The 13,477-nt window shown below is 50.4% G+C and overlaps 1 protein-coding gene across 1 annotated transcript in view; it reads left to right on the plus strand.

Annotated features, from left to right (window-relative positions):
- SLC30A3 (solute carrier family 30 member 3) overlaps positions 1–12,405 on the plus strand; it is a 31,696-nt gene extending 19,291 nt beyond the window's left edge. Inside the window, exons 5-9 of the mRNA XM_073672884.1 lie at positions 2,876–3,029; positions 3,583–3,793; positions 4,422–4,527; positions 5,742–5,876; positions 6,115–12,405. Of these exons, the coding sequence (XP_073528985.1) occupies positions 2,876–3,029; positions 3,583–3,793; positions 4,422–4,527; positions 5,742–5,876; positions 6,115–6,260 (752 nt within the window). The 3' untranslated portion in view covers positions 6,261–12,405. The remainder of the gene's footprint in view (positions 1–2,875; positions 3,030–3,582; positions 3,794–4,421; positions 4,528–5,741; positions 5,877–6,114) is intronic.
- The last annotated feature ends 1,072 nt before the right edge of the window (positions 12,406–13,477 follow it).

The following is a 13,477-nucleotide window of genomic DNA, read 5'->3' on the forward strand; positions in this document are numbered from 1 at the left end:
CAGCCTGTAGATGTCCACCTCCTACTGTAGGACGTCTCTCATGACCCCACACATCAGAGTCCACATGCCGGCCCCGGAGTGATCTGCACCACTGCAGTCTGTAGATGTCCGCCTCCTACTGTAGGGCGTCTCTCATGACCTCACACATCAGGATCCACATGCCGGCCCCGGAGTGATCTGCACCACTGCAGCCTGTAGATGTCCACCTCCTACTGTAGGGCGTCTCTCATGACCTCACACATCAGGGTCCACATGCCGGCCCTGAAGTGATCTGCACCACTGCAGTCTGTAGATGTCCACCTCCTACTGTAGGGCGTCTCTCATGACCTCACACATCAGGGTCCACATGCCGGCCCCGGAGTGATCTGCACCACTGCAGCCTGTAGATGTCCACCTCCTACTGTAGGGCGTCTCTCATGACCTCACACATCAGGGTCCACATGCCGGCCCCGGAGTGATCTGCACCACTGCAGCCTGTAGATGTCCGCCTCCTACTCTAGGGCGTCTCATGACCTCACGCATCAGGGTCCACATGCCGGCCCCGGAGTGATCTGCACCACTGCAGTCTGTAGATGTCCGCCTCCTACTGTAGGGCGTCTCTCATGACCTCACACATCAGGGTCCACATGCCGGCCCCGGAGTGATCTGCACCACTGCAGTCTGTAGATGTCCGCCTCCTACTGTAGGGCGTCTCTCATGACCTCACACATCAGGGTCAACATGCCGGCCCCGGAGTGATCTGCACCACTGCAGCCTGTAGATGTCCGCCTCCTACTGTAGGGCGTCTCTCATGACCCCACACATCAGGGTCAACATGCCGGCCCCGGAGTGATCTGCACCACTGCAGTCTGTAGATGTCCGCCTCCTACTGTAGGGCGTCTCTCATGACCTCACACATCAGGGTCCACATGCCGACCCTGGAGTGATCTGCACCACTGCAGCCTGTAGATGTCCGCCTCCTACTGTAGGGCGTCTCTCATGACCCCACACATCAGGGTCCACATGCCGACCCCGGAGTGATCTGCACCACTGCAGCCTGTAGATGTCCGCCTCCTACTGTAGGGCGTCTCTCATGACCTCACACATCAGGGTCCACATGCCGACCCCGGAGTGATCTGCACCACTGCAGCCTGTAGATGTCCGCCTCCTACTGTAGGGCGTCTCTCATGACCTCACACATCAGGGTCCACATGCCGGCCCCGGAGTGATCTGCACCACTGCAGTCTGTAGATGTCCACCTCCTACTGTAGGGCGTCTCTCATGACCTCACACATCAGGGTCCACATGCCGACCCCGGAGTGATCTGCACCACTGCAGTCTGTAGATGTCCGCCTCCTACTGTAGGGCGTCTCATGACCTCACACATCAGAGTCCACATGCCGGCCCCGGAGTGATCTGCACCACTGCAGCCTGTAGATGTCCGCCTCCTACTGTAGGGCGTCTCATGACCTCACACATCAGGGTCCACATGCCGGCCCCGGAGTGATCTGCACCACTGCAGTCTGTAGATGTCCGCCTCCTACTGTAGGGCGTCTCTCATGACCTCACACATCAGGGTCCACATGCCGGCCCTGAAGTGATCTGCACCACTGCAGTCTGTAGATGTCCGCCTCCTACTGTAGGGCGTCTCTCATGACTTCACACATCAGGGTCCACATGCCGGCCCTGAAGTGATCTGCACCACTGCAGTCTGTAGATGTCCACCTCCTACTGTAGGGCGTCTCTCATGACCTCACACATCAGGATCCACATGCCGGCCCCGGAGTGATCTGCACCACTGCAGCCTGTAGATGTCCACCTCCTACTGTAGGGCGTCTCATGACCTCACGCATCAGGGTCCACATGCCGGCCCCGGAGTGATCTGCACCACTGCAGCCTGTAGATGTCCACCTCCTACTGTAGGGCGTCTCATGACCTCACACATCAGGGTCCACATGCCGGCCCTGAAGTGATCTGCACCACTGCAGTCTGTAGATGTCCACCTCCTACTGTAGGGCGTCTCATGACCTCACGCATCAGGGTCCACATGCCGGCCCCGGAGTGATCTGCACCACTGCAGCCTGTAGATGTCCGCCTCCTACTGTAGGGCGTCTCATGACCTCACACATCAGGGTCCACATGCCGGCCCTGAAGTGATCTGCACCACTGCAGTCTGTAGATGTCCACCTCCTACTGTAGGGCGTCTCATGACCTCACGCATCAGGGTCCACATGCCGGCCCCGGAGTGATCTGCACCACTGCAGCCTGTAGATGTCCACCTCCTACTGTAGGGCGTCTCTCATGACCCCACACATCAGGGTCCACATGCTGGCCCCGGAGTGATCTGCACCACTGCAGCCTGTAGATGTCTGCCTCCTACTGTAGGACGTCCATGGCGCAGCTCTTCCGTATTATAGTTGCCACCAGGCTTTACATAACATCATGTGAACTTAGCGTAAAGTGCAACGCTTGGAACAGTGAGATTTCCACCAAGGATGCTGCGTTTCTCGTGGGGATTTGCTCCGTATAATGACTAGTTCTTCCACAATAGTTATAATTTCATACCGAAGACTTGTTTCACTTCTCTCAGTGATTTCAAGAGTAAAAAAACAAAGTGACCACTGTGCATGGTCCATCTTGTCACTTACAGCCTTTATTAGCTCCATCAACCATTACCGGTTATAGGCTGGAGCCTGGTGAGCCTACAGACACATCCACATGGGGACCTTGGCTTCACCCACATAAGAAGGAACAGAATCCTTAATGTCCCGGGATGTAAAATGTCCTTCTTTCAATCGAGATCATTAGGGAACGCCATGCCGTAGTCATATCAGCGCCATCAGTTTTTATTACTCCTGGTGTTTGTTGTAATGTGATGTCATCATATGATCTCTAGAAATCCTGGGGGCATTGGCTTCCGTCTTCTCGATCTGGATCGTGACTGGTATTCTGCTGTACCTGGCCACCGCACGGATCATCAATAATGACTATGATATTGATGGACATGTCATGCTCATTACTTCCGGCTGTGCTGTTGTTGTCAACATCATGTAAGTATCATATACGCCGTATATCAGGTGACTGTAGAGCTCTACATCGGGAGTCCACGGGGGGCCATCATAAAGCCTCTAGAGCACATCCCCCTCTTCTCTGCCACCTCTGGGGCCTTTCAGTTGATATTAACTCATGGCTGACAGGCCTATGGTTTTCTCGAAGTTATAAAATGGCTGAGATTGCATATCAAGACCAGGACTAGTCGATCCCTGGAGCTGCATTACATTTTCTATTCTCAGATTTTGGTTTGTGGAGTCTTGGTGACTTAATTTTTTGGTAATTTATGGGTCATCATCACCTTAGTCCTGGTATTTGCCCATTGTATATGTTCAGAAGATGATCCTGGTCCATCTCCATCTTCTGTCTGAACTTTAGACCATTTGATGCATATCATCGATGCTCCCCACACAAGATGGCGACATTTATCATCAATTATATGTGGGGATAAAGGTCTGATGGGGATAAAGGTCTGATGGTGCCAGGAATGTTGCAGGAGTTAGGGTCATTCCATAATAATGATACCGGAAGTGTTTTGTCTTTATTTCCCAGTATGGCCTATATCCTCCACCAGTCTACCACCTTCCATGGGCACAGCCATGGGTCAGGATATGAGAAGATAGGAGATAGTCAAAGCAGCGGGCTGTCTCTGCACCTGGGTCAGCATGGAAACACAAGTGTCCGAGCGGCGTTCATTCATGTGATTGGAGATCTACTGCAGAGCATCGGAGTCATGGTGGCAGCCATAGTTATTTATTTCAAAGTGAGTGGAATAAGCGAGGGTGGACGGTGGTACAATGGGCCCCAGCGGCATAGATAAAAACTAGGAAATGGAGCAGAGAGGGAAGGTAGGAGTGAGAGGAAAAGATGGCAGAGAAGGAAGATGAAGAGGGAGTAAGAGCAGAGGTGACCCAAGGAGGAGGCACGGAGGTAATCAGGAGCAGATGGGAACAGAGAAGGAAGACCACCCACGAGGGAAGGCGTAATGGAGCTGAGGTGACTCAAGGAGGAGGCATGGAGATAATCAGGAGCCGATGGAAAGGAGATGGGAACAAGGAGCAAGGAGAAAAGGAAGACCACGAGGGAAGGCGTAATGGAGCAGAGGTAACAAGGAGTGATGGGGATATTCGGGAGATGGAATGGAAACAATAACAAGGAGCAAGGGAGGTGATCGGGGGCTGAAGCCAAAAGTGGTGCAAGGAAAGAGGCAAATAATGGGATAGAGGATTGAGTAGGAAGGAGGGAGGGTGGTAATAGAGCAAATAAGGAATAGGAGGAGAGTAAGGGGAATAATGAAGAGGAAGGGTGGAGGGTAAAGCTTTATCTTTCTAGTCTATGACCCATCTGGTTCCAGAGCTGATGGTGGAGCTGTATTTATCTTCTCATTGCAGCCTCAGTACAAGATTGCCGATCCCGTCTGCACCTTTCTCTTCTCCATCTTTGTACTGGCGACAACAGTCACCATTTTACGTGACGTGTTTTGGGTTCTGATGGAAGGTAAGCCTGATAATAGGAGAAAAGCAAAAACTGCTCGTGAAAAAAAGGAGAAATGTTGTGATTCTGAGGGGAAGGAAGATAAAAGACAGATATAGTTATTGCATTTGAGTCCATATCCCCCATGCTTAGTCAAACCCAGAATGTGGAGACATTAAAAATAATGGAGGCAGCTGTGTTGGTTCTTACATGAAGGCTCCACCTGATTCCACTGACTTCCGGCACCCATGTAGATGGGTAGTAGAATCCACTGACTTCCGGCACCCATGTAGATGGGTAGTAGAATCCACTGACTTCCGGCACCCATGTAGATGGGTAGTAGAATCCACTGACTTACGGCACCCATGTAGATGGGTAGTATAAGTGCGCCAGGAAAAAGATCTCCAGGCCAACGATCCAATAAGATCACTGACATGTCCAACCAAGGTTAGATCCTCCAACGCCAGCTGCAGCTTTCTACTATGGATGATAAAGACCATGCAGACCCTTGTATAGGCTGGCACTGTTTATTGGGCACGTGAAGATAATGAATATACAGACAGTCCATTGTACTCCAAGGGTTCTCTGATCAAAACTGGGCGTTAGGTAATGAGAGGGCCAGTATGATCCAGGTTGGCGCTAGACTCTGTCCTACCTGAAGACTCTGCCTGTGGCTTGTGCCGCCAGGAATTGTTGGACATCTCGGTGGTCCTGCTGTAATTTTCTTTATTTATGGATTGTATTGGGGGAATATTGTTATGGGAGATGACTTGGTTGACAAGACCTAATAGATCGTAATTCTGTATGGGGTCTGAGATTTTTCCAAGTGACTTCTGCTAGTTTTGTCAGTGGCCAGCTTTGGAGTGGTAATAATGGTAGGCATCAAGTTTTTTTTTTTTTTTCCCCCTTTATACTGTTTATGAGCGACCTCCTGATATACGATAATTAGGGAATTAGAAAAATTGTCCTCCACCAATGATGGGCCTCTTTTGTCCTGGCTTTCAGGGAGATGAAAGCTTATTATTAGGTTCTGGCCCCCTTGTAGGAACAGGGATGGTGCCACTTCCATCTTCACGGCTTGCCTTTATCTTATGTGCATTAGTCCACTGTTGAATATCCCTCTACCATCAGGTGAATGTGGTGACTCCAAGACATTCGGGTCTCCTCATCGTTAAAATGACTGATGTCTCTCCACTCGGGCATTTTCAGGTGACTTTTGTCTTTGTCTCTGGTACCAGGCAGACCCCGCAGTATTGCACATGGCACAGTGAAGGAAGTCCTTATATCTGTTCCGGGGGTCCGGTCTGTGCACAGTCTACGACTTTGGGCTCTGACCTTAAATCAGAACGCAGTGTCTGTGCATTTGGCGATTGGTAAGTTCAACTACCTGCATCTTTCAAGAATTTACTATGATCTTAAGCTTAGACCCTATTGTTGGGAGAATTCTGAAATAGCCCACCATGACTGTTATTCCATTGCCACCTTCACTTTTGGAGGACTGTGTCGTCTTTGCATCTAACCAGTAATATTGTGATTAGATGAGAACAATTACACAATTCTTCTTCCTGATCGGTCTTTTTTTTTGTCTTGATTCTCCATTTCTACTTGCAGATGAGACTCGTGAGGCCGACATTGTGCTTCAGGAGGCCACAGAACTTCTTCAGACCAAATTTGAGTTCTTTATCAGCACAATCCAAGTGGAGAAATATGTAGAAGACATGGCCGTGTGCCCACAGTGCCAGGACCCAATCGGATGACCAAATGCCTTCTCTAAACCTCCTCATTCACCAATCAGAGTGGAACCAGATACTGGAAGGTGCTGGACATTTGTCACAAACACATGGGCTTCCATCGGTCATTCATTCATGATTGATTCAGAAATTAGATAGATGTCCTTCTTCCTAATATAGAGAATGGAAAGACTTGTCTAAGATCCCAGCAAAACTCTCGAAGGAGCAACATTCGAGATCTCACAGATCAATTCTGCAATATACATAATGTCTAAGATAATGTAGAAATAATTACCAGAGAGGCTCTACCATCTAGGGCAGAAAACGAATGTTCAACCATTATTTTTAGTTTCTCCTCATTTCTGCCTACTTTTTAGTTTTTTGCTCAGTAGACAATTTTCAACCAAGTCCTTCAGGAATCTGAAAGCAAAGCGGCCCTGGTTTTCCTTCGCCATATATCACCATGTTCCACGTCATCTCATCTACCGAATACGAGAAGTTAGTGGCTTCAAGCTTTAGACACCAAAAGGCATAAGGTACCATATTTCCATCCATAATATACTAATCCTTCCCACAGTGGCAGATTTCATTGAAAGATGTTTAATCTACAACAGATTTCTGGAGTTTGGGAGTAAAATGGAGACCTTGAAGAAAACCCAAATTCCATGAAGGTGCCTCTCTTGGTTGTTTTGACTACAAAACCCAAAAGCACTAAGCAGTTAGGGCACCAACTCCTTGGTATCACTTTCTCATGGTGCCTCCGCTGTGTTCAGCAAGTGAGATGCATGATCCAGGCTTTGGAGAGAACAATCCATTTTCCCAGTTAGCCTTCATTTTTTTCCCTCTTCAGTGCAGAGTCAGTAAAATCCTCTCTCCAAGTGCCATCACTCTCTGCGATCCACTCTCTGGATTGGGGTTTCTCCATTTTCCATCCATCTGTCCCCCATGATATGGCAGTGAATCAAGTCCAGTTGTCCACCTCTGGTTCCACCTCTGGTTCCAGCTCTGGTTCCACTTCTGGTTCCACCTTCCACTTCACCTATGCAGCGTTCTGCCAACATTCCAAAGTGAAGCGTGATGTCCCATCACCGCTGTGACGCCATATAATGTGAGCTCCCTCCTTGGTCAGATGTTGTGCAATCTATTGTGTCATGTGATGTGAGAGCTTTAATGTGACGTCTGTCGTATGCGTGCGTGTGTGAGCCTGACTGCCGGCTGTGATGTGACCTCTGCAGGCCGAGCGTCACCCAGTGGTAACTGGACTCCAACATTATACCGAATGTAAGATTCAGAAACAGAAGCCAAGGCTGAGACGAGAATGCGAGGAGGGTGGCATGGAAGACTGTAATACTGCTCAATACTTCATGCTCGTGCCTCATAATTTTGGGTGCAGATTAGAAGATGTCGGGCTCCAGGTCCCTCAGTCTCCTGAAGGTTTGACGTTGGCCTCTTTGAGAAGACTCTGGTCTTTCCTGGCCATAAATTTGAGGAACGAGTCTCATGAAGATGGTTTGTATTGCTGTGACCGGATGCCAGAAAGGAATAAACCTAAGCTCCAAGGCTGAGTTCACGTAGGACAATTGGGCTACAATTCTCCCAATCACTTGGGAATGGGCTTTTAATAATGTCCTGCTCCTCTCAGTCCTTAGCACCTCATGGTGCTGATTCGAGGTCTTGGGTGAGGATTTGCAGTGAGGAAGTTCTGGTTATACCAATCTGGCTGATGGCAATGACCAAACCATGTCCTGATGACTTCCTTTTCATATTTACGATGGTCGGAGCGTGTTTGTTGACCCTTCATGTAATGTGGAGGTCGTAGATGGGAGGATTCATAAAGAGATGTCCCACTTCTGTAGTCTGGGATGATCGTTGCTCATTGTTAAATTATTTGTGTCGTGTGTAATAATTGTTCAATGTGAACTGTTGATCCTAAATATTGGTTTGGCCTAAAATTAACGCCAGCGCCGGCCACTCAATGATGACACGGGGGGAACGGTTACTTCCATTGCTGTAGGCACGGAGGTCATCTCCACACCGGCAGCCACCTCCTACATGTTGTGATGAAAGATTGTGTTTACAAGAGTCTTTCCGAGTGTGACCGAAATCCACACCCCACAGACTGACTGCCACCCCACAGGCTGACTGCCACCCCACAGAGCCGCATGTGTGGGTCCAGCAGCCAAAAATACCAACTAGTCTTAAGTCCTGAGCTGCAGAGGAAACTCTCAGCATCGGCGGGTCTCGTCAGGAAAGCACGCAGCCTACATTCATCCATCAAAAATGTGCCGAGTTTATGCTTTTAAAAACTGAAGGCGGTAGAAACTGCCGGAATTATTTTTTTCCCATTGACACTTTGCAACGAATCAGTTAAAAACAAATGAAATAGAGATGGAAAATTGACGTCTTCCATTTTGCATCCATGTTCGACCAATCTCTATAGACTTGAATGGCCGAGTCTGATCTGTAAAAACAGAATAGGACGAGCTGTAAGCTAATCGGCACGGGGGAGCAATGTTCACAAGGAAATTCCAAATTCTGCTCTACCAGCAGGTTGTAGATGTACTCTGCTCCGGTGTAGAGCAGAACTGATCACTCGGGATACATAACACGTTTCAGGCCCCAGATGTCAGAATCGGACGGTTTGTCATAGTGACGAAGTCCTGAATGCCGGAGCTGCAAGTCGATAAGCCGGACCATCTCTAAAAATGTTTGCATGGAAAATTAATGAGCCCTTTAGCGATGATGCCGTCTATGTACGGCGGCCGTGTGCTATCACGATGTAGAGCGGGCTCAAGAGCTGCGTTACAGAGAGAGTTCCAATCAACATTTAATTGTTTTTTTTCTGAAAAAAAAAACCAAAATATAAAAGTGATGCAATCGCCTCCTCTTTTCCCCAAATGTAAATGGCAAAATGTAAAGTATAAAACTAATTATCAGCAGAGATGATGTGAATTGATTTGCAGGAGCCGGCCCAGCGGTCACATCAGTAATCTGTGGCCGCTGGACGGCAACCCTGAGAGGCGCTTCTCACCTGCCGCCATCTGCGGCTCCTCATCGATCAGCCGTCCTGAATGATAGAAAAAATAAAAAGATATCAAAATACTGTATGTACCCCAAAGATAATATCAAGATAAACGGCACGACGCTCAAAAAAGCAAACCCTCAGCTCGGGAAAAAAAAAATGTTAAAAGGTACAAGAAAATGGATACAAGAGATTTTCTTAAATATAAAGTAAAACCCTTTGGTTTCTTATCCCCGTAATCGTACGGACCTGGAGAATCTCGCTACCAGGCGATTGTTCCTGCAGAATGACCATCGGAAAAACAAAACCCGAAAAACAAGGAAGACTTGCGGTTTTTCTTTTTCCCCCATTTCACCACACTTGATAAAATGACTGGCGTCAATGAAAACTACGACTCGTCCTGCTATGAACAAGCAGTCATATGACCCCCGTCTTTAAGGGGTTAAACAGGCTGACGCAATCCCAATGTAGACAATCGATTGTCCACCACATTGCACCTCGGTACAGCCGCTAAGACGAGATCGGACCGCAGACGCATCAATTAAACGGATAGTTTTTAGGGTTTTTCACTCGGTTTGAGGGTATACCTGACAGGTAGTACAGAGCGGCATCCATCACCCATCGTATACGGTGGCATCCATCGCCCATTGTTATTGGAGGAATCCATCGCCCATTGTTATTGGAGGAATCCATCGCCCATCATATGTGGCGACATCCATCGCCCATTGTATGGGACTGCACCCATCGCCCATTGTTATTGGAGGAATCCATCGCCCATTGTTATTGGAGGAATCCATCGCCCATTGTATGTGGCGACATCCATCATCCATTGTATGCAGCGACATCCATCGCCCGTTGTATGCAGCGTCATCCGTCGCCCATTGTTATTGGCGGCATTATATATGGCGGCATACATCACCCATTGTATGCGGCGGCATCCATCCCCATTGTTATTGGCAGCATCCATTGTTATTGGCGGCATCCATCGCCCATTGTATGTGGCGGCATTCGTCGCCCATTGTACGTGGCGGTATCTGTTGCCCATTGTTATTGGCGGCATTTATCGCCCATTATGTATGGCAGCATCCATCGTCCATTGTATGTGGCTGCATCCATCACCCATTATATGAAGTTGCATCCGTCACCCATTGTATTTGGTGGCATCTATCGCCCATTATATATGGTGGAATCCATCACCCATTGTTATTGGTGGCACCCATCGTATGCGGTGGCATCCATCGCCCATTGTATGCGGCGGCATCCGTCGCCTATTGTAAACGGCGGCATCCATCGCCCATTGTATGAGATGGCATCCATCACCCATTGTTATCGGCGGCATCCATCGCCCATTGTTATTGGTGGCATCCATCGCCCATCATTATTGCTGGCATCTATCGCCAATTATATATATTGCCATCCATCGCCCATTGTTATTGGTGGCACTCATCGTATGCGGTGGCATCCATCGCCCATTGTATGAAGTGGCATCTATCGCCAATTATATATATCGGCATCCATCGCCCACGGTTATTGACGGCATCCATCGCCCACGGTTATTGACGGCATCCATCCCCAATTATATATAGGCATCCATTGCCCACGGTTATTGACCGCATCCATCGGCCATAATATGCGGCAGCATTCATCGTCCATTGTATGCGGTGGCATCCATAGCCCATGGTTACTGACAGCATCCATCGTATGCGGTGACATCCATCGCCCATGGTTATTGGTGGCACCCATCATATGCGGTGGCATCCATAGCCCATGTTTATTGACAGCATCCATCGTATGCGGTGGCATCTATCGCCCATGGTTATGGGTGGCACCCATCGCTCACGGTTATTGACAGCATCCATCGGCCATAGTATGCGACAGCATTCATCGTCCATTGTTATTGGTGGCATCCATCGGCCAAAGTATGCGACAGCATTCATCGTCCATTGTTATTGGCAGCATCGGTGTCCGGTAGCACCCATCGCAGTCAGTGCCATCTGTCGTCTGCTGGAATAAATTGGAGGATATATTTATTCCAGGATTATAGTCTCTTTACAATGGTGGTCTGACCAACAAGTCACTATTTTGGCCTCTGTTGGGTGAAGACATATAGTGACCGCTCCTGGCTCAGAAGGTAAGAGAACGCTACAAGCCGCAGAGTCGCCAGAGTCACTTCTTAGCGTCTTGTCGGACATATCGCATTTAACCCTTTCCCCATCCCCGCATACATCCTGCTTTCAGTTTGTGACGCTCGGAGGATAGTAAATCAGGAGCGGAGTGACGCAGTAACACGAGCCCACAAAGTCTATGGCTAGGCTGTGATTGTCAGCTCTTCGGGGGGCTCGGCAGTGGTGGGGTCTGGATTTCGTCTGCACAATGTCCAGTGTCGTGTCTTGTGTGTCTCTGGTCTATCTCAGTGTGTACTTTGTCCTTCATGTTACTGCCGGGGGGCTTCCTGGGGTTGTGTGAGATTAGATGGAGGACTCGGTGCCCCCTTAAACCTTGGCTGTGTCTGGAAATATGGCCGAGACCCAGCTTCCTAATATCAGATAACCCTTGTAAGTATATGAACCCCCCTTCTCCGTGCAGGCTGCTGGCAGGGGTGATGGAGAAACTCATTTTCTGGAGCAGCGGGGGGCTCATCATATGTAAAATGAATGGCTGCTGCCCTGCGATGATGATGGTGGTGGACGCGATGTAATGTCTGTCACAATGATGTGAAACAATGCGAGGTTGGAGGGGATTTATTATGGGATCGCTCGCGGTAATCACGTGATACAATGTAACGTTCTCCGGAAACATCGGGACATTACTGGTGATTGTGCTGTGACCACAAGGGCCAAAGAGCAAAACGTGGCTCCACATCACCAATGTATCTGAGGAGGGTCTCAAGGGACGAGGTGTCAGAATACCACCCTACCGGTGCAATCCAGGGACAAGCCCCTGCCAGAATCCTGTGATGGGGAAGTGTCCATACTGCCCCCTGCTGGTTGTATAGATGGTGTTTGTGACACTGTGGTCTCGTCGTCACCTTGTGACTGTATATTTGTATCTCTCGTTGTGCTCTACACAATGTTTTTATACATAATAAAGAAAATAAATCAAGTTTTCTGCCTCGTAGTAATGAATCCAGACCCTGCAATCTGAGAAGAGGCCCAGAGAGATTTACACGGCCTGGAAAAAGTCTTCACACCCCGTCTCCTTCTCCACATTTTTCACGTTACAGCCACAAACTTAAATGTCATTGGGATTTTCTGTGACACAAAGTAACGAGTATTAGTGACGAGTAAAGGAAATGACTCAGGGTGTACTAATTATTATACAAATATAAATCTGATCATTGTGCCGTGCGTTAGTATTCAACGGACAGCCACGGGCCGGACTCCCTCCTCACCCACGGGCCAGACCCCCCTCCGCTCCTACGGGCCAGACCCCCCTCCGCTCCCACGGGCCAGACCCCCCTCCTCTCCCACGGGCCGGACCCCCCTCCTCTCCCACGGGCCGGACTCCCCTCCTCTCCCACGGGCCAGACCCCCCTCCTCTCCCACGGGCCGGACCCCCCTCCTCTCCCACGGGCCAGACCCCCCTCCTCTCCCACGGGCCGGACCCCCCTCCTCTCCCACGGGCCAGACCCCCCTCCTCTCCCACGGGCCGGACTCCCCTCCTCCCACACGGACAGCCACGGGCCGAACTCCCCTCCTCTCCCACGGGCCAGACCCCCCTCCTCTCACACGGACAGCCACTGGCCAGACCCCCCTCCTCTCACACGGACAGCCACGGGCCAGACCCCCCTCCTCTCACACGGACCAGACCCCCCTCCTCTTCCACGGACCAGACCCCTCTCCGCTCCCACGGGCCAGACCCCTCTCCTCTTCCACGGGCCAGAACCCCTCCGCTCCCATTGGCCAGACTCCCCTCCGCTCCCACGGGCCAGACCCCCCTCCGCTCCCACGGGCCAGACCCCCCTCCGCTCCCACGGGCCAGACCCCCCTCCGCTCCCACGGGCCAGACCCCCCCTCCGCTCCCACGGGCCAGACCCCCCCTCCGCTCCCACGGGCCAGACCCCCCTCCTTTCCCACGGGCCAGACCCCCCTCCTCTCCCACGGGCCAGACCCCCCTCCTCTCACACGGGCAGCCACGGGCCGGACTCCCCTCCTCTCACACGGGCCAGACTCCCCTCCTCTCCCACGGGCCAGACCCACCTCTGCTCCCACCGGCCAGACCC

The sequence above is a fragment of the Phyllobates terribilis genome, unplaced genomic scaffold (genome assembly GCF_046119375.1).
Source record: "Phyllobates terribilis strain yellow unplaced genomic scaffold, ASM4611937v1 Scaffold_3__8_contigs__length_932513732, whole genome shotgun sequence".
Taxonomy (NCBI): Eukaryota; Metazoa; Chordata; class Amphibia; order Anura; family Dendrobatidae; genus Phyllobates; species Phyllobates terribilis.